The sequence below is a fragment of the Carcharhinus amblyrhynchos genome, chromosome 29 (assembly GCF_965287045.1).
Source record: "Carcharhinus amblyrhynchos chromosome 29, sCarAmb.v2.hapA, whole genome shotgun sequence".
In the NCBI taxonomy this organism is placed as follows: Eukaryota; Metazoa; Chordata; class Chondrichthyes; order Carcharhiniformes; family Carcharhinidae; genus Carcharhinus; species Carcharhinus amblyrhynchos.
The window spans coordinates 5006407-5027348 of NC_137352.1; the positions used below are offsets into that span (position 1 = coordinate 5006407).

General features: G+C 47.0%; 1 protein-coding gene across 4 annotated transcripts in view; it reads left to right on the forward strand.

The window, feature by feature from the left end:
• phldb1b (pleckstrin homology-like domain, family B, member 1b) overlaps positions 1-20942 on the forward strand; it is a 315522-nt gene that overhangs the window by 82303 nt on the left and 212277 nt on the right. For all 4 annotated transcript variants that reach the window (XM_080214763.1, XM_080214764.1, XM_080214765.1 and 1 more), the window contains exons 2-3: positions 10485-10586; positions 19568-19691. In XM_080214763.1, coding sequence (XP_080070889.1) covers positions 10485-10586; positions 19568-19691 — 226 coding nt within the window. The remainder of the gene's footprint in view (positions 1-10484; positions 10587-19567; positions 19692-20942) is intronic.

Genomic DNA, 20942 nt, shown 5'->3' on the forward strand with positions numbered 1-20942 from the left:
AAGAAAATTACCCACAGATGGAATCGAACCCAGGTCGCTGCGCTGTGAGGCAGCAATGTTGCCCACTGCACGACCATGCTGTCCTTTTTGTTTGACAACTGTCCTGTAAAATATTTGGGATGTTTCACTGAGTTAACCCTAACCCTAACCTTAATCCAAACCCTAACCCAAACCTTAACCCTAACCCTAACCCAAACTTTAACCCAAACCCTAACCCAAACCTTAACCCTAACACTAACCCAAACTTTAACCCAAACCCTAACCCAAACCTTAACCCTAACCCAAACTTTAACCCTAACCCTAACCCAAACCTTAACCCTAACCCTAACACTAACCTTAACCCTAATCCAAACCCTAACCCTAACTCTAACCCTAGCCCTAACTCTCACCCAAACCCTAACCCTAACTCAAACTGTATAGAATCACAAGTTGCTATTCTGGTTTTAATCCCAATGTAAATTGGCAGCAAGAACACACCTGAGTCCTCAATCCCATCACCCAGGGGATTGTTATAACATTCCCAATCCCTCCAGTTTACTACATAGGTTAAAGCTGGGAGTTTCTGAACATTGCAGCCACACAGGGGTAATCACACACTGTGCCTGACTATGGAACAGTGATTGCTGATTTCTCTAGAAATATGAGGAAGCTAATTGTTGAAATTTGGTTTCAGTAATGATTATTTATCGACAGTGAGTCTACTTGCAGCGTTTTATATGAATGATATGAATCACTTTCTATTATGGTTGGGCTGTGACCTTTTTTTAACAATTTGTTGGCAGGGCAGACTCCAGAACATTCACGTGTTACATTGCGGGGCATTTTTCACATTTTTGGGTTTGAGTCCAAGTGAACCTGCATGAAGAAACTGATCCATTCCAACAGCCCCACAGACTGTGATTGAAATCTTTTGTATGTAAAGGACAAGTCAATTCATGCATTTCTTCAGTGTAGCTTCCAGAGTCTTTGTGTTAGTTCCTCTTCCCCCAGGGAGACAGCTGCTCCTTTAATCTGTGTCAAACTGCGCTTCGTGCACCAGCTCCTTGGCTCCTAATATCAGAATTTCTACTGACTGAGGAAGCTCATTGTGTAAGTGATTGTTCAGTGTTGGAGGGTGGGGAACTGCATGTTTGTATCAAGGATTCTGTGTATACATATGTGTGCTGGAGTGTATGTGTGTGTGCTGGAATGTGTACATGAATGTTGGAGTGAATGTAGGACTGTGTTTGTCTACATAGGGGTATGTGTAGATATAGGAGAGAGTGTGTGTGTGTGTGTGTGTGTGTGTGTGTGTATAAATGCACTGGTGTACATGTGTGTATGTATGTGTGCATGTGTGGGAATATGTTTATAGATGTGTGCATGCGTGTAGGAGTGTGTGTGTGCATAGCTGTATGTATGTTTGCGTGCGTGCCTAGGTGTGTGTGTGTTCACATAGCTGTGTGTGTTTGTGTGGATGTTTGTTTGGGTGTGTGTGAGAGTGTGTGTTTGTGTGTGTGTTCAAATAGGAGTATGTGTGTTTGTGTGTGCATGTGTGTATTTGAGTGTGCGTTTGTATGTCAGTGTGTGTGCTCTCTGGGTTTGTGTGTGTGTGTGTGTGTGCATGCGTGAATGTATTTGTGGGTGGGTGTGTGTGGATGTGGGTGTGAGTGTGTGTATTTGTGTTTGTGTGTGTGGATGTGGGTGTGTATTTGTGTGGGTGTGTGTATGGGTTTGTGTGTGTGTTTGTGTGTGGGTGTGCATGGGTGTGTTTGTGTGTCTGTGTGTGTCTGTGGGTGTGAATATGTGTGGGTGTGTGTTTGTGTGTGTCTCTGTGGGTGTGAATATGTGTGTGTGTGTGTGTGTGTGTGTGTGTCTCTGTGGGTGTGAATATGTGTGGGTGTGTGTGTTTGTGTGTGTGTGGGTGTCTGTGTGGGTGTGTCTGCGGGTGTGGGTGTGAATCCTTCAGATCTTTCCTCTTGGTGCTTTGGAGGATGAACGGTTTGGGTGATGGGAATTGAAATCAAACTGTCTCTTTGAAGAAGCAATGCTGATACTATCACTGAGGTTTCACACAGCCTCTCACGTATTTGAAATGTCTAGACAACTGCGTCCTCACCGGTAATTAATTTGGAGATAACTGCGATTGTAATCTTCACATTAACACAGTTTCAGCTGGGCACCTTGATGGCTGAATGGCTGAAAGAAGACAGACGTTGTTTATACAGTATCTTTCCATCACTTCCTGGGTATCTCTCTTCCAGTTGATTGGAATTGTCTCAATGGCTGAGAGGGTCCTCAGTCAGATTTTAAGATTCTTGTCTTTGTTACTAATCGCTCCCTGGGCCTCGGAACGCCCCATCTCCCTGACCCCCCCGTACCCCATAACCCTCTGAGAGAATTCTGCTCTGGCTTCCTGCCCCCTTTAAGACAGAGATAAGGAGGAATTTCTTCTCTCAGAAGGGAGTGAATCTATGGAATTTTTTACCACAGGGGTCCTGTAGAGGCTGGGTCGTTAAGTAAGTTCAAGGTTGAGACAGACAGATTTTTAGTCAGTAAGGGAACTGAGGATTATGGGGATAAGGCGGAAAAATGGAGCTGAGGATCATCACATCAGATCAGCCGTGATCTCATTGAATGTCAGAGCAGACTCGATGGGCCGAATGGCTGCTCTGCCTTTAGGTCATGTGGCCTGATCCTTTATTTTAATCCCTCCATCACTGGCACCCGCATTTTCAGCTGCTGAGCCCAGAAGAGTTCCCTAAACATCTCCTCCCACTTGTCCTCCATTGCTGTTTATTCTTTGACCAAGATTTTGGTCCCTCGTATTAACATCTCCTTCCATGGTCCAGGGTTACATTTGGTTTGAAATACTCCTGTGAAGCAGCCTGGGAGATGCGTTATTATTTGAAAGGTGTTGTGCCAGTTGTTGTTATTGTTGTTGTACAGGGAATGGCGATATGACCATTCCACAGCCCAGTTGTTGTTATTGTTGTCGTACAGGGAGCAGCAATGTGAACATTCCACAGCCCAGTTGTTGTTATTTTTGTTGTACAGGGAGTGGTGATGTGACCATTCCACAGCCCAGTTGTTGTTATTGTTGTTGTACAGGGAGTGGCGATGTGACCATTCCACAGCCCAGTTGTTGTTATTGTTGTTGTACAGGGAGTGGTGATGTGACCATTCCACAGCCCAGTTGTTGTTATTGTTGTTGTACAGGGAGCGGCGATGTGACCATTCCACAGCCCAGTTGTTGTTATTGTTGTTGTACAGGGAGTGGCAATGTGACCATTCCACAGCCCAGTTGTTGTTATTGTTGTTGTACAGGGAGCGGTGATGTGACCATTCCACAGCCCAGTTGTTGTTATTGTTGTTGTACAGGGAGCTGTGATGTGACCATTCCACAGCCCAGTTGTTGTTATTGTTGTTGTACAGGGAGCAGCAATGTGAACATTCCACAGCCCAGTTGTTGTTATTGTTGTTGTACAGGGAGTGGCGATGTGAACATTCCACAGCCCAGTTGTTGTTATTGTTGTTGTACAGGGAGTGGCGATGTGAACATTCCACAGCCCAGTTGTTGTTATTGTTGTTGTACAGGGAGTGGCGATGTGACCATTCCACAGCCCAGTTGTTGTTATTGTTGTTGTACAGGGAGTGGCGATGTGACCATTCCACAGCCCAGTTGATAAGATTTCTTTCTCTGGCAGGAGCCTGTTTTTTCACAATGTGATTATCGTCTAATCTCGATTCCTACGGATTCGAAATGTTCATAGAAATATAAAAACATAACAAAGCAGATAGGAGCAGGAGGAGGCCATTCGGCCCTTCGATCCTGCTCTGCCATTCATCACGTTCATGGCTGATTGTCCAACTCAATAGCCTCATCCTGCTTTCTCCCCATAACCCAAGTGCTGTATCCAGCCTCCTGTTGAATACATTCAATGTTTTGGCATCAACTACTTCCCGCAGTAATGAATTTCACAGGCTCACCACTCTTTGGGTGAAGAAATGTCTCCTCACCTCCACCCTAAATGGTCTACCCCGAATCCTCAGACTGTGACCCCTGGTTCTGGACTCCCCCACCATCAGGAACATTCTCCTTGCATTTACCTGTCCAGTCCTGTTAGAATTTTATAAATCTCTATGAGATCCCTCCTCATTTGTCTGAACTCCAGCAAAAACAAACCCAACCTAGTCGATCTCTCCTCATACATCAGTCCCGCCATCCCCGGAATCAGTCTGGTAAACCTTCGCTGTACTCCCTCAAGAGCAAGAACATCCTTCCTCAGAAAAGGAGACCAAAACTGCACACAATACTCCACTCCAGGTGTGGTCTCACCATTGCCCTGTATAATTGCAACAAAACATCCCTGCTCCTATACTCAAAACCTCTCACAATGAAGGCTAACATACCATTTGCCTTCTTTTCCCCCTGTTTGATCTGCATGCTTATCTTCAGTTCTTCAGATTAGATTGGAATTGTTGTCAGATGTCTCCAGCCTCAGAGTTGTTGAGTTCAAATCTTGAGGCCTGAATCCTGTGGGGTCCTGACCTGGACGAGGAATTTGGAATTCCAAGGTCAATAGATGACACTGTCACCTTGTCGGACAGTCGCTGGGAAATCCGCTCCCGCTCCCAGCAGTGATTCCTCACTGGCTGACCAATGAACTGGTGGCCATAGTGAAACGTGCTGAGTGCCACTGGGGGACGGGGGATGGGCAGGTGCCAAAACAAATGAGGGCGCGAAGGGGTGGGCAAGTGTGAGTGGTTAGGTGAGCAGGTGAGTGGGTGGGGAGGTGAGCAGGTGGACAGGTGAGTGGATGGCAGGTGGGCGAGTGGGCAGGTGAGCAAGTGGGCAGGTGAGTGGGTGGGGAGGTGAGCGGGTGGGAGGTGAATGGGTGACCAGGTGATCGGGCAGTTGAAACTGAAGTGCCTGAAGTCCAACAGTTACTGTGGATTTGCCTCGGAGCTCCAGTCTTGTCCCAAGAATATTCACGCAGACAAAAAATCTGTCTCAAACCCAACTGCAGAGGCAACACTCCAAACTTCTCAATCTTCAAACGCCTCCTGGGAACTTTAGCCTGTCCCCTGGATCAAGAATAATGCAAAAACATTCAGGGAGCAGGCTATAACAGAGAGATCATAGTCTTAGGATAAGGGATAGCAAATTTAAAACAGAGCTGAGGAGAAACTACTTCCCCCAAAGGGTTGTGAGTCTGTGGAATTTGCTTCCCCAAACAGCAGTGGATGCTGGGACAGTGCTTATGGAAGAGTTGAACAGATTTTAAATTGGTAATGGTTATGGGGGGAAGGCATAGTGGGTGGCACGGTGGCACAGTGGTTAGCACTGCTGCCTCACAACGCCAGGGTTCTGGGTTCGATTCCAACCTCAGGTCTGTGTGGAGTTTGCACATTCTCCCCATGTCTGTGTGGGTTACTCTGGGTGCTCCAGTTTCCTCCCATGGCACAAAGATGTGCGGATTAGGTTGATTGGCTGTGCTAACTTGACCCTCGTGTCAGGAGGATTAGCAGGCAAATATGTGGGGTTCTGGGGATAGGGTCTGGGTAGGATTGTGGTCAATGTAGACATGATGGGTTAAATGGCCTCCTTCTTCACTGTAGTGATTCTATGAAAATGAGGATGAGGAGCATATCAACGATGATCAAAGGACAGGGCAGACTTGATGGGCCGAGTGGCCTCATTCTGCTCCTGTGAATTTATGAACTTGTATAAAGTTTCCCTGGTCGATTGGCACATGCACTAAGTGGAAAAGTGCACAGGCCACTAAAAATCCCAGTCGACGGGGCGTTAATTGGTTTCACTGGAATGTTAGTTGATGGTGGGGATGTGCAGGAGTCAGAAGCGAGCCCATAGACTGTGATATGGTGCGACATCACCGTGACGTGGGTGACATTTACTCACGCGAGTTTGTGCTCATTCAGGTGGGCCATGCATCCAATCACAGCGCGTGAGATTCTGGTCATTATTTCAAGATAGAATACATGAAGGTTGGTATGGCCACATTCTAAAGCACGAGAACTTGCTGGTGGAGGTGATTGAAGGAAGGTCAGAGAGATATAAACCCAGAGTGAGAGAGGCTTCACACTTGCCTCTTCCAGAAGTAAGCACGGTGGCACAGTGGTTAGCACAGCTGCCTCAGAGCGCCAGGGACCCGGGTTCAATTCCCAGTCATCAGGTGACTGTCAGTGTGGAGTTTGCACATTCTCCTTGTGTCTGCGTGGGTTTCCTCCAAATACTTCCAGTTTCCTTCTACACTCCAAAGATGTGTAGATTAGGTGGATTGGGCAATGCTGAATTGCCTATCAATGTCCCAGGGTGTGTGGGTTGGGGGATTGGTGTGGTAATTGTGTGGGGTTACGGGGATAGGGCCTGGGTAGGACATTCTGTCAGAGAGTTGGTGCAGACTCAATGGGCTGAATGGCCTATCCTGCACTGTAGAGATTCTATGAAGAGTAAGGGAGCCGTCCCCAGTGTCCAGTATCAAACAACATCACTAAAAAAAAAGCAGATGATCACGATCCTATGATTCTATTCTATGAATCCTGTTTGTGGGATCTTGCTGTGCTCAAATTTGGCTGCCATGTTTCCTGTGTTGCAACAGTGACTACACTTCACAAAGCTGGATTGGGAAGTGTTTAGGATGGGAAAGGCACTAAATGAATGCAAGATCCTTCTCGATACTACCGAGTACTCGGTCTATCTCGTTAACTGGGACGGTGAGAAACAGAAACCTTGAGGGATTTAATGCAAAATGTTTGAATGAAGGGGAGTGTGTTTGTGCTTCAGTGGGGCTGAGAGAGGGAAGTGTTGGTGAGATCTGTCCTTCTCCCCCAGTGCCTCCCTCCCTGGTGGCCCGTGCTGTTAATTGCTTTCATTATCGAATCCCATCATTTGAACTGTTGCGAGAAGTTGTTGCCGTCGTTGCCATGGCAGCCGAGCTTGGCAGTGGTGGGGTGTCAGCTTGCCGTGTGCACCAGAGGAAGCTGGCAGGGTGGGATTAGTCCGGGGGTGGCTGGCTGATTGAACAGCTGTGATCTGAAACACGGAACGTCGAGGCAATCATCTCTGTGTGTTCTCCATCTTCTCCCCACGTATGGGCTTGAGGAGTTTTCTTTCTTCCTTACGCTGAAACCCAGGCAGCTGGCCTGCAGATTGTACGTCAGTGAGTTACCAAAGCGGTGTGTCTTGCTGACGACTAACGGGCCTGTGTAACCAGAGCGAGGGTGCACACACAGGGGCTTCTCCCTGAGCTGGTACACAGGACAGTTTAACCGTTAACACGCTGGGCTCTTAGCAGTGGATAATTGACAACGAGAATTCACCCGTCACCAGCAGGACCAGCCAATACAATGATAAAAAGAGACATTTATGAAGGCCCCTGTAGAGGTGAATCTGAGCATTTACTATCCACAAATTGTTACAGCACAGGAGGAGGCCATTTGGCCCATCATGTTTGCGCTATCTCTCTGAATGAGGAATGCACCCTGCGCCATTCCCCCATCTTTTCCCCGAACGCAGTATCCAGTATCAAACATCACTAAAAAAAGCAGATGATCACAATCCTGTTTGTGGGATCTTGCTGTGCTCAAATTTGGCTGTCGTGCTTCCTGTGTTACAACAGTGACTACACTTCACAAAGCCGGATTGGGAGGCCGGATTAGGAAGGGGAAGGAATTAAGTGAATACAAGATCCTCCTCTCCGCTTCGAAGTACTCAGTATATCCTTCCTTTTCAGATTATAACCCAGTTCCCTTTCTGGATGCCTCTATTGAAGCTGCCTCTACCACATGTTCTGGCAATGCATCCTACACCTTATTTTAGTTCATTCATGGGACACGGGCATCGCTGGCTGGGCCAGCATTTATTGCCCATCCCCAGCTGGCCTTGAACTGAGTGGCTTGCTGGGCCATTTCAGAGTCAACCACATTGCTGTGGCTCTGGAGCCACATATAGGCCAGATTGGGTAAGGACAGCAGATTTCCTTCCCTAAAGGACATTAGTGAACCAGATAGGTTTTTTCGACTATTGACAATGGTTTCATGGCCATCAGTCGATTCTTAATTCCAGATATTTTTTATTGAATTCAAATTCCACCATCTGCTGAGATGGGATTCGAACCCAGGTCCCCAGAACATTAGTTGAGTTTCTGGATTTATAGTCTAGCGATGATACTACTAGGCCATCGCCTGGCCATGAGAAGGTTTCTCCTCATGTCTCCATTACTTCTTTTGCTAATTACCATAAATCTATGTCCTGGTTCTTGATCCGCTCAACACTGTGAATACTTCTCACTATTTGTGAAGGAACACACACAATGAGAGAGCGTGTGTGTTCCTTCACAAAACATATTCCCTCTCCCCACCCAATCAAGCCTCTTCATAATTTTAAAGTGCCACCCATCAGCCTCCTGGGCAACACGGTGACTGGTGATTAGCACTGGTGATTAGCACTGCTGCCATGCAGCGCCAGGGACCCGGGTTCAATTCCAGGCTGGGTGATAGCCTATGCGGAGTTTGCACATTCTCCCTGTGTCTACGTGGGTTTCTTCTCGGTGTTCCGGCTTTCTCCCATACTCCAAAGATGTGCAGGTTAGTTGGATTAGGCGTGCTAAATTGCCTCTTAGTGATCCAAGATGTGCAGGTTTGGGGAATTAGTGGGTAAATATGTGGGGTTACGGAAAGGACCTGGGTGGAATGCTCTGTCAGAGACTCGGTGCAGAGTCAATGGGCCGAGTGACCACCTCCTTCTGCGCTGTAAGGATTCTATGATTCGGCATTCTACAGGAAACAGCCCCAGCTTTCCCTGATAAATATGAACTCTCAGTTCTGATATTATCCTTGTAAATCTTTCTTCCACCTACTCCAGAGTTTCCATGTCCAAAGCAGTCTGTGGGCCAATGAAGGAGACCCAATCCCTCCAAGCACCAATAGAAATAGATGGTCATTAGAATGTCAACTCCAGCTCTGCAAGGAGTAATCTGATCGAGATGATACATCAGGCCAGATGTGTACATGACCAATTTATTCTGATCGACAAACACAAACAGTAATGTACTGTTTAACCATTTTTCCTGTTAATTCTGTTTAATTGATCTGGCAATTGGGAATCACAAGATTGTGGACACAAACTTCAATCCATAATTTGAGTTCAAAATCTAGGCAGATTATCCCTTAACATAAGAACATAAGAACATAAGAAATAGGAGCAGGAGTAGGCCAACTAGCCCTTCGAGCCTGCCCCGCCATTCAATAAGATCATGGCTGATCTGTCGTGGCTCAGTTCCACATTCCCGCCCTCTCCCCATAACCCTTAATCCCCTCTCTCATCAAAAACCCATCAACCCACGTCTTAAAAATATTTAGCGAGGCAGCCTCCACCACTTCAACGGGCAGAGAATTCCAGAGATTCACCACCCTTTGAGTGAAGAAGTTCCTCCTCAACTCTGTTCTAAACCGCCCCCTCTTTATCTTGAGGCTATGCCCCCTAGTCCTACTATCCTTTCTGAGGATCTTTAAGGGCAACACAGCAGAGTAATGTCATAAAAATAGAAAATGCTGGATAAACTCAGCAGGTCTGGCAGCATCTGAGGAGAAGGAGAAACAGGTTCATCTTTTGAGTCCATGTGACTCTTTTACAAACCTGTAAGGGTAAAGGTCAGCTGACCTGAGTGACCAATCAGGACTCAGAGTGGGAAACCATTTCAGGGGAAGGAGTTCTCCTAGGCTGAGGTGTAAAGTTTAAGCTTTAAGTTTATTTATTAGTGTCACAAGTAGGTTTACGTTAACACTGCAGTGAAGTTACAAGGAAAATCCCCTTGTTGCCACACTCCGGCGCCTGTTCAGGTACACTGAGGGAGAATTCAGCGTGGCCAGTACAGCTAACCAGCACGTCTTTCGGAGTGTGGGAGGAAACCGGAGCACCCAGAGGAAACCCACGCAGACACGGGGAGAATGTGCAGATTCTGCACAGGCAGTGAGCCAAGCTGGGAATTGAACTGACACTCCTGAGGCTGTGAGGCAGCAGTGCTAACCACTGTGCTACCGTGCTGCCTCTGAGCTGGATGTCTCAGAGCTACCTGCAAACATGTTGTTGCTCTCAAAAATCACACATAAAACCCCTTGGCTCACTTATGAAGTCTCTGAAAGTGTATCATTACTCTGACACTTCAGCTCAGTGACGAAGGAGTGCTGCACTGTCTGGGATGCCACATAATGAGTGGCATGTGTTCTGTTACAGTCATCTGAAAGGGTGGACGGTGTCTTAGTTTTATGTTTTATCTGAAAGACAGCGCCTATGTTAATTTACCACTCCCTCCGTACTGCACTGGCATTGCCAGTCTAGATTTTGTGGTCAAATCTCTGGAGTGGGTGGGAATTGAACCCAGAGCTTTCTGATTGTGGGGTGAGGAGACTTTTAAGAAGAGATTCTGTGAAGCGCCTAATCTGAAATCAGAAGAATAATTTTTTTCTCCTTTTTTTTCCAGGATATCCAGGAATGTGAAGGAGCGATGATAAATGATATCATCATGGACAACGCAAACAGAAACATCACTGGCCCAATGAACAAATCCCAGAAAATCATTCAGGTAAAATATGCCGAATTAGCAACAAGGCGACTGTTAGCTAGAATATTTTGCAGTCAGTTTTCTCTTTGCTCTAAGGCACTGTAGACAGCAGGTTGTCAGATAGACCATAAGACATGGGAGCAGAATTAGGCCACTCGGCCCATCAATTCTGCTCTGTCATTCAGTTATGGCTGATATTTTTCTCATCCCCATTTTCTTGCCTTTTCCCCATAACCCCTGATCCCCTTATCAATCAAAAACTTATCTATCTCTGTTTTAAAGACACTCAGTGTCCTGGCCTCCACAGCCTTCTGTGGCAAAGAGTTCCACAGATTCACCACTCTCCGGCTGAAGAAATTCCTCCTGATCTCTGTTCTGTAGGATTGTCCCTTTAGCCTGAGGTTGTGCTCTCTGGTTCTAGTTTTTCCTACTAGTGAAAACATCCTCTCCTCGTCCAATCTATCCAGACCTCACAGTATCCTGTAAGTTTCTCCTCATCCTTCTAAACTCCAACAAGTACAGACCCAGAGTCCTCAACCGTTCCTCATACGACAAGCTCTTCATTCCAGGGATCATTCTAGTGAACCTCCTCTGGACCCTTTCCAAGGCCAGCACATCCTTCCTTAGATACAGGGCCCAAAACTGCTCACAATTCTCCAAATGGGGTCGGACCAGAGCCTTATACAGCCTCAGAAGTACATCCCTGTTCTTGTATTCTAGCCCTCTCGACGTGAATGCTAACATTGCATTTGCCTTTCTAACTACCGACTGATCCTTCACGTTAACCTTAAGAGAATCTTGAACAACGACTTCCAAGTCCCTTTGTGTTTCTGATTTCCTAAGCATTTTCCCATTTAGAAAATGGTCTATGCCTCCATTCCTTCCAAAGTGCATAACCTCACACTTTCCCACATGGTATTCCATCTGCCAGTTTACTGACAGATCAGCTTATAATGTGGTTCAGTGAAATGGAAAACTCAATCACAGCCACCAGTGCATTGTAACTATGACTCAGCGGGTGAAATGCTGTGTGGTACTGATGGAGTGCCACACTGCCCTCAGTGGGTACCACTCTGTGTGGTACTGATGGAGTGCCACACTGCCCTCAGTGGGGAACACTCTGTGTGGTACTGATGGAGTGCCACACTGCCCTCAGTGGGTACCACTCTGTGTGGTACTGATGGAGTGCCACACTGCCCTCAGTGGGTACCACTCTGTGTAGTACTGATGGAGTGCCACACTGCCCTCAGTGGATAACACTCTGTGTGGTACTGAAGGAGTGCCACACTGCCAGAGGTGTTGACTTCCAGATGAGATGTTATCTCTCTCGGGTGGATATAAAAGATCCCACAGCACAATTCCAAGGAAGAGCAGGAATGTCCTTCTTAGTCAATATTTATCCCTCGGCTAATGCTGCTTCAACAGATTATCTGGTTGGTCTCAGTGATGATGGTGAGGGTTTGCTGTGCCCAAATTGGCTGCCAATATCCTTAATATTTCATTGGTTGTCAAATACTTTGTGCCATCCTGATGTTGTGAAAGATGCTGTGAGGATATAGCTTCACTTTCCATTGAGAGATCCTGAAGACAGGTCAATGGGTTATTATCCCATCGCTGCTCGCATCAACTGGATGCTGATTGGCTGATAGATGTATTTCTCACTCGAAACACTTTGGAACGCCCTGGGCTGATGGGACGAACGGTCAAAGTGGAAATGTTTTCATTTCTTTCTGCAGTGTGACAACAGAAAGTGTCATTCTCATGGCGAGTGTAAAGACTTTTAAGGAATGATTAAATAGGCCCCACCCCTCCAGGCGCCATCCACTCCAGGCCCCACCCCCTGGCATTGCCCAGTGTGCATTGTCAAGGTGCCAGGCTGGCACTGACCAAGAGGCACCCTCGGGTCTCCTTATGGCCTCCTGTTCTACCAGTGAGGGCAACAGGGGAGCAGGTATTTTCTTTGCCAGAGAGAACCTCTCCTGGCGAGGCTATGAAGGCAAGTGAGCCTGGACAATTAAACCCCAGGCTCACTAATCACATGGAAAACACTCAGGAATCGGACAGTGTCTGTGGGTCCCAGTGGGAATGGGACAGTGTCTGTGGGTCCCAGCGGGAATCGGACAGTGTCTGTGGGTCTCAGTGGGAATCGGACAGTGTCTGTGGGTCCCAGTGGGAATCGGACAGTGTCTGTGGGTCTCAGTGGGAATCGGACAGTGTCTGTGGGTCCCAGCGGGAATCGGACAGTGTCTGTGGGTCTCAGTGGGAATCGGACAGTGTCTGTGGGTCTCAGTGGGAATCGGACAGTGTCTGTGGGTCTCAGTGGGAATCGGACAGTGTCTGTGGGTCTCAGTGGGAATCGGACAGTGTCTGTGGGTCCCAGCGGGAATCGGACAGTGTCTGTGGGTCCCAGCGGGAATCAGACAGTGTCTGTGGGTCTCAGTGGGAATCGGACAGTGTCTGTGGGTCTCAGTGGAAATCGGACAGTGTCTGTGGGTCTCAGTGGTTTCCCTGTACATTCCATCAATGTGAACATTGCCTTTCACAAGGAGAAATAAGGACCTGCATTTCTATAGTGCCTTTCATTTTCTCAGGAAGCCCATAAGTGTTTTACAGCCAACAAAATATCCTTGAAGTAGAGCTACTTCTGCAGTGTGGGAAACACAGTGGCCAATTTGTGCACAGTAAGATCCCACAAGGGGCAATGAGATAACATAGTAACATAGAAATCAGAAGCAGGAGGAGGCCATTCGTCCCCTTGAGCCTGCTCCGCCATTCATCTTGATCATGGCTGATCATCAAACTCAATATCCTGATCTCTTCCTTTCCCCCCTTATCCCTTGAACCCTTTAGCCCCAAGAGCTGTGTCCATCTTCTTCTTGAAATCAGACAATGTTTTGGCCTCAACTGTTATCTGTGGTAGTGAATTCCACACATTCATCACCCTCTGGGTGAAGCGCTCAAAGTGTAATCCCTCAACGTAATATGCTCCCAAAGGGAGTAGCCACAATTTAATCACTGGAAATCTTCAAGATCCATCATTAGGTTATTTTCATTAGTAAGATTTTGTTTTCAGGGTGACCATCTCAGCAGTTCCTGCCAGCGCCACCCAGATAAATGTGGGAGGAATCCGGATGTTAGCCTGAAGTGTCGACAAGACCAAAGCAGAAACAGAACAGCCAGAAATTCTATTCTGTGTTGATGTTGGTTGAGGGATAAATAGTGGCCCAAGACGGAGGGGAGAACTCCCACTGTGTTCTGCATCTCATCCAAAAGCTAGTACCTCCCATAGTGTAGCACTCCCCCTGTACAGCATCAGCCTTGACTAGACACTCAAGAGCGAGACTTGAACCCACAACCTCTGGACTCAGTGTGGGACAGAGTGAATCACAGCTGACACTTTAGCACAGAATGAATGCAAATGCGAATTCCAACAACCCACTTCACTCACAAAGCTGTCCAGTGGTTACAGCGGAAGCAGATTAACTACAAATATCACAGCATTCCACGCATGCCACTGTTAATACTGAGAGATTGAACAGAGAGCTGGTTACACGCGCTGTGCAGCCAATCTCTCAGCCACTTTGGTGTATATTCTGCTGAATTGTTTTCAGTGTAATTGGATAATGTTATTAATGCAGTGCTTCCTAATTCTTTTGGAGCTAGCTTGTCCACACATAACCTCATTATGGTATAGAACATTTCATCTGATCATAATATTTGGTCTGTCACTAGCACACTTTCCCTGGAGGACATCTTTCCTTGTACCATGATGTGGAGATGCCAGCGTTGGACTGGGGTAGGCACAGTAAGAAGTCTCACAACACCAGGTTAAAGTCCAATAAGTTTATTTCGTGCTACCAAATAAACCTGTTGTGAGACTTCTTACTGAGTTTAAACTGTAGCAGCTGCTCCATCTGCTTTCAGAAAACAAGGGTTTTTTATTCACCTATAGGATGTGTGTACTGCTGGCCAGCATTTCTTGCCCATCCCCAATTGCGCCTTGAGAAAGCGGTGGTGACCTGCCTCCTTGAACCGCTGTAGCTCACCCACAATGCTGTTAGGGATGGAGTTCCAGGATTTGGACAGTGAAGGAACAGCCAATATGTTTCCAAGTCAGGTTAGTGAATGACTTGGAGGGGAACCTCTAGGTGGTGGCGTTCCCATGTGTCTGCTGCTCTTGTCCTTCTAGATGGTAGTTGTTGTGGGTTTGGAAGATGCTGTCTAAGGAATCTTGGTGAGTTCCTGCATTGTGTCTTGTAGATGGTACACACAGTTGCTACTGTCCATCAGTAGTGGAGGGATTGACATGGTCACACAGTAGTTAGCACTGCTGCTTCTCAGCACCAGGGATCCAGGTTCAATTCTGGCCTCGGGTGAATGACATTCTCTCTGTGTCTGTGTGGGTTTTCTCTGGGTGCACCGGTTTCCTCCCACAGCCCAAGGTTAGGTTGATTGGCCATGCTAAATTACCCCTTAGTGTCAGGGGCACTAAAAGGATAAATATGTGGGGTTACAGGGGTAGGGCATGGGTGGGATTGTGGTCAGTGTAGCTTTGATGGGCCGAATGGCCTCCTTCTGCAGTGTAGAGATTCTATGATTCTGTGGGTGGATGTTTGCGGACCAGTTGCCAACCAAGCAGGCTGCTTTGTGCTGGATGGTGTCAAACTTCTTGAGTTGGAGCTATTGGATGAAACAGAAAGTGAGAAGGTCACTTCCTCAACCCCACTGCAGACAGGCCCAAGTCAGTCAGGGCTGATACAATACAATCGCTGTGACTGAGCTCAATAACAAGTCAGGAAATACAGTCTGCTCCAGGTGGAAAGGCAGATTAGATTCTGACTCTGAGAGAACGCAGGCTCCAGGGAATGATATTATGACACCAGCTGAGTCAATCAGAGCAGAGGGTAACGAATATTACACACAATCACCTCTCAGGGGGAGGCAGTCAGAAATTGTGCAATTTGAAGTTGCCATGGCAACACGAGCTGTCAGATATCATCCCGAAACTGATGAAATAGAAGCTAAAGGCTCCTTACTACAAATATAGCCTGACACTTCTTACACTCAGTGTAAAACAGGGCTGACACTCAGTGTAAAACACGGCTGACACTCAGTGGGTAACATTCTCACCTCTAAGGGCAAAGGTTCACTTTCCCCCTCAAGGGTAGGCTGGCATTCCCAGTGTGGCACTGAGGGCATTGTTTGGCAGTGCTAGGTTTTAAGAGAGACTTTAAGCAGATACCTGGTTGACCATCTCAGGTGCTGTGTTTCAATGTTGATTTCACCCCAAGCCAATATTAACCTCTCAATCTAAATCTCCACATCAATATTGATGGCCACGTATCTCGTTGCTGTTTATGGGATCTTGCTGTGTGCAAGTTGGCTGCTTCCTTTCTGACAAAGCTACAGTCATACCTTGGCTATCCAGTGTTTGTGCTGTCTGAGGCTGTGAGAAGTGCTATATAAATGCAACTTTTCTTCTTTCCTAACCCCTTGCAGCATCAGAAACAATTCCAAATCCATGGAATTCTAACAGACCAGAGGTGGATCTTACTGTGCGGTTGATGGATAAGTTCCCACTGTCAGACGGAGCCTATCGCCCTGGGGCAAACATATCTCCGAAATGGAGAGGTCCGGGGGAGGAGGAGGAGGCATCAGGCAGGAAAGGACAGGGTCAACATGGGGCTTAAAGTGAACAAATGAGAAGCTTCAATTGGGCCCACTGGCCGGTTTGGGGGTTGGGGGAGGTTTGAGGGGAGGAGGGTGCAGGGGGTGGGCAGGGTTGGATGTGGGGGAGGGGGGAGGGAGTCAGAAGCCAGTGCGATGGGTGGGTTGGATGTGACGTGGGATAAGATACTGCCAATGGAGTTTGAAATGAGGCGTGTTTATAGAGAGTGGAGTCCAGATATCACCTTGTCTCCAGCTGGTAAGAGGCATGGAGGAGAGTTTCACCAGAAGAGGGGCTGAGGTGGGGTTTGTCACGGTGGATCTTTCCGCCGTGGGAGTGAATCAGCAAAGGAGAGTTTGGATGGACTGCCTGCCTGATGGAGAGGATTTGGGATCTGATCCAGGTCCATTCTGGGAAAGTGATGGCCTAGTGGTATTATCAGTTGACTATTAATCCAGAAACTCAGCTAATGTTCTGGGTTCAAATCCTGGAATGGCAGATGGTAGAATTTGAATTCAAATTAAAAAAATATCTGGAATTAAGAATCTACTAATGACCATGAAACCATTGTCAATTGTCAGAAAAACACATCTGATTCCTTTTAGGGAAGGAAATCTTTTGTACTTACCTGGTTTGGCTTACATGTGACTCTAGAGCCATAGCCCTAGGGATGGGCAATAAATGCTGGTCCAGCCAGTGACACCCATGTCCCATGAATGCAAAAAAATTCCTGGTTTGAATGGAGATTGCACACGGAGTGTGAAACAGCTCCTGGTGACGAGGTCATCACCTGGAGGGATTTGAAAAGTTTAAAATTTATTTATTAGTGTCACATGTAGGCTTACATTAACACTGCAATGAAGTTACTGTGAAAATCCCCTAGTCGTCATCGGTCGGCGCCTGTTTGAGTACACTGAGGGAGAATTTAGCATGGCCAATGCACCTATCCAACACGGTTTTCAGACTGTGGGGGGAAACCGGAGCGTCCAGAGAAAACCCATACAGACACGGGGAGAACGTGTAAACTCCACACATTTCCAAGTCGGAAATCGAACCAGGATCCCTAGCACTGTGAGGCAACAGTGCTGACAACTGTGTCACCGCGCTACCCTGCAGGAACAAAACCAGAAGGCAGAGTTACAGAGAAATGAAAGTGGAACCAAGTGAGGTCTGTTCTACTGAGCTGGGGGTGGCTGAGGGGAAAATGGAGATACTTCACCCCGTTTACTGAGAAAGATGTTCATTTCTTTGCTAATTCTGAATCATATTCTGTTTCCACGGTGGAATTATCGCTTGCTGCCTGCCTGCTTACAACAAAAACTTCCCTTTAAGTGTCAGTCACAGCAAACGGAAGCAAAACCAGATGTACTCTCTGTAAGCACAGTAACTTCAAACCCATCAGGTCCACAGCTTGTTATCTGCCCCTCCATTGTTGAATGGAAATTGTCCTGAGATTTGGAAAACTAAGAGGTGATCTTACTGAAATGAGCTAAATTCTAAACGGGCTTAACAGGGTGGATGTTGAGGGGGCGTTTACACCTGGCTAGATAATCTAGAACCAGGAGGGGGCAGAATCTTGGGATAAGGGTTTGTCATTTAGAACTGAGATGAGGAGGAATTAATGCTGCCATCTGTGTACTCTGCATACCTGCATTTTAAACATTCCAGCATTGAAAACATAACCAGCTTTTAAAGGGACCACACATTGGTTTTTCCCCTCCGGCAGTTTTGACAATTCTTTTACATCATTACAAACATTCTTTACACCTTTATAAACACAACTCAGCATTCAAGACTGAGACCAATAGATTTTTAGACATAAGAACATAAGGAATAGGAGCAGGAGTAGGCCATCTAGCCCTTCGAGCCTGCCCCGCCATTCAATAAGATCATGGCTGATCTGTCGCTGCTCAGTTCCACTTTCCCGCCCTCTCCCCATAACCCTTAATCCCCTCTCTTATCAAAAACCCATCAACCCACGTCTTGAAAATATTTAGCGAGGCAGCCTCCACCACTTCAACGGGCAGAGAATTCCAGAGATTCACCACCCTTTGAGTGAAGAAGTTCCTCCTCAACTCTGTTCTAAACCGCCCCCCCTTTATCTTGAGGCTGTGCCCCCTAGTCCTACTGTCCTTTCTGAGCGGGAAGAGTCTCTCCACCTCTATCCTATCCATCCCATTCATCATCTTATACGTCTCAATGAGATCTCCCCTCATTCTTCTAAACTCTAACGAGTACAAGCCCAGTTTATTCAACCTCTCCTCATAGCTCAACCCCCTCAACTCCGGTATCAGCCTAGTAAACCTCCTCTGCACTCCCTCCAAGGCCAAAATATCTTTGCGCAGGTGCGGCGCCCAAAACTGCACACAGTACTCCAGCTGCGGCCTCACCAATGCCCTATACAGCTGCAGCAAGACCTCCCTACTTTTATATTCAATCCCCCTCGCTATGAAGGCCAGCATCCCATTCGCCTTCCTGACCACCTGCTGCACCTGCAAGCTGGGTTTTTGCGACTCATGCACAAGGACCCCGAGGTCCCTCTGCACCGTCGCCTGCTGCAGTTTTTCGCCCCGTAAGTAATAGTCCTTCCTACCATTCTTCCTACCAAAGTGGACCACCTCACACTTGCCAACATTAAATTCCATTTGCCATTTCCTGGCCCATTCGCCCAGCCTATCTAGATCCTTCTGCAGACTCTCCACACCCTCCGCACAATTTGCCGTTCCCCCAATCTTGGTGTCATCAGCAAATTTCGACACCCTACACTCGGTTCCCTCCTCCAGATCATCTATATAAATGGGAAAAAGCTGAGGCCCCAGCACCGACCCCTGGGGCACTCCACTAGTCACCATCCGTCAATCCGAATAGCACCTGTTGACCCCCACTCTCTGCCTCCTATTTGTCAACCAATCCTCTATCCACGCTAACACCCTACCCCCAACTCCATGTCCCCTGACCTTCTGCAATAACCTCTTGTGAGGTACGTTGTCAAACGCCTTCTGAAAATCCAGAAAGACCACATCCACCGGCTCTCCTCTATCCACCGCCCTAGACACATCCTCATAGAACTCCAGTAAATTTGTCAGACACGACTTCCCTTTAATGAAACCGTGCTGCGTCTGCTCTATCAAGCAATTCCCCTCAAGATGATGAAGGGGATCTAACGCTATGGGGATGGACAGGAGAATTGAGCTGGAGTTAAACATGCAGCCAAGGTTGTATTAAGTAGAGGAGCAGGCTTGAGGGACTCAGAGATTCCTCCTGCTGCTTATGCCTTGTATTCTGATGTTGTCCTAAGCTATTTGATTTCTTGACATTCTTCTTTTCCTATCAGAATACTCCCCTGGATCTTATCGACACGGGCAAAGGGCTGAAAGTACAGACAGACAAGCCTCACCTGGTCAGCCTCGGGAGTGGCCGCCTCAGCATCGCTGTCACATTACTGCCACTTGAAGAAGGTGAGAAGTCACTCTCTTTTCGAGGGTTGATTGCCATCACTCGTACCTACATGGGGTGTACATTGCATTATTTTCAAATGTTCAAATGTGTCACTTATGCCTTGATGGGTTAAGATTAAGGTTAGGGTTAGGCTCTCTCCTCAGAAGGTCAAGGGTTCAAAGTCCATTTCACAGCCTAGGGTGTCACTGGTGTGCGGTTCTGAAGGAGTGCTGCATTGTTGGAGATACAGTTTTCCCAGATGAGATGTTAAACTGAGACTCTACCATACTTTTGTTCAGATGTGAGAGATCCGATGGTTCTATTCTGAAGAGCAGTGAAGTTAGCCCTGGTATCGGGGCAATATTTATTCACAAATAGTGTCACTAAAGCAGGTTTTCCGTGATTAATCTGATAGCTGTTTATGGGATCTTCCTGTGCACAACATGGCTGCATTTCTTCATACGAGCAGTGACTACATTTCAGAAAGTTTTCCATTGGATGTAAAACACTGTGTGATGTTCAGAGGTTATGAAAGGCAGCCATTTCTTTCTCCCTTCAAACCTACATATCCTTTTTTTCCACTGCAATCCTCTCCCTTGCTCTAGAGTCATAGAGATTACAGCATAGAAACAGGCCCTTCGGCCCAACTTGTCCATACCGCCCAGTTTTTACCATTAAGCTAGTCCCAGTTGCCCACTTTTGGCCCATATCCCTCTATACCCATTTTACCCATGTAACTGTCTAAATGTTTTTTAAAAAACAAAATTGTACCTGCCTCTACTACTATCTCTGGCAACTGTCTGGATATTTGCCCCCCTGGACCCTTTTGTATCTCTCTGCTCTCACCTTGAACTTATGCCCTCTAGTTTTAGACTCCCCTACCTTTGGGAAAAGATGTTGACTATCTAGCTGATCTATGCCCCTCATTATTTTATAGACCTCTATAAGATCACTCCTAAGCCTCTGATTCTCCAGCGAAAAAAGTCTCCGTCTGTCTAGCCTCTCCTTATAACTCAAACCATCAAGTCCTGGTAGCCTCTAGTAAATCCTTTCTGCACTGTTTCTAGTTTAATAATATCCTTTCTTTAAAAGAGTGACCAGTACTGCACACAGTATTCCAAGTATGGCCTTACCAATGTCTTGCACAACCTCCACATCCCAGCTCACATTGCTTCTTCTCCCAACTCTGGCCTATTGTGCATCCTCCACTCCTTCTGCTCCATCCTCACTTGCAAATCCTCCCACCCTCTCACTGTGCAATCCATAGTGTC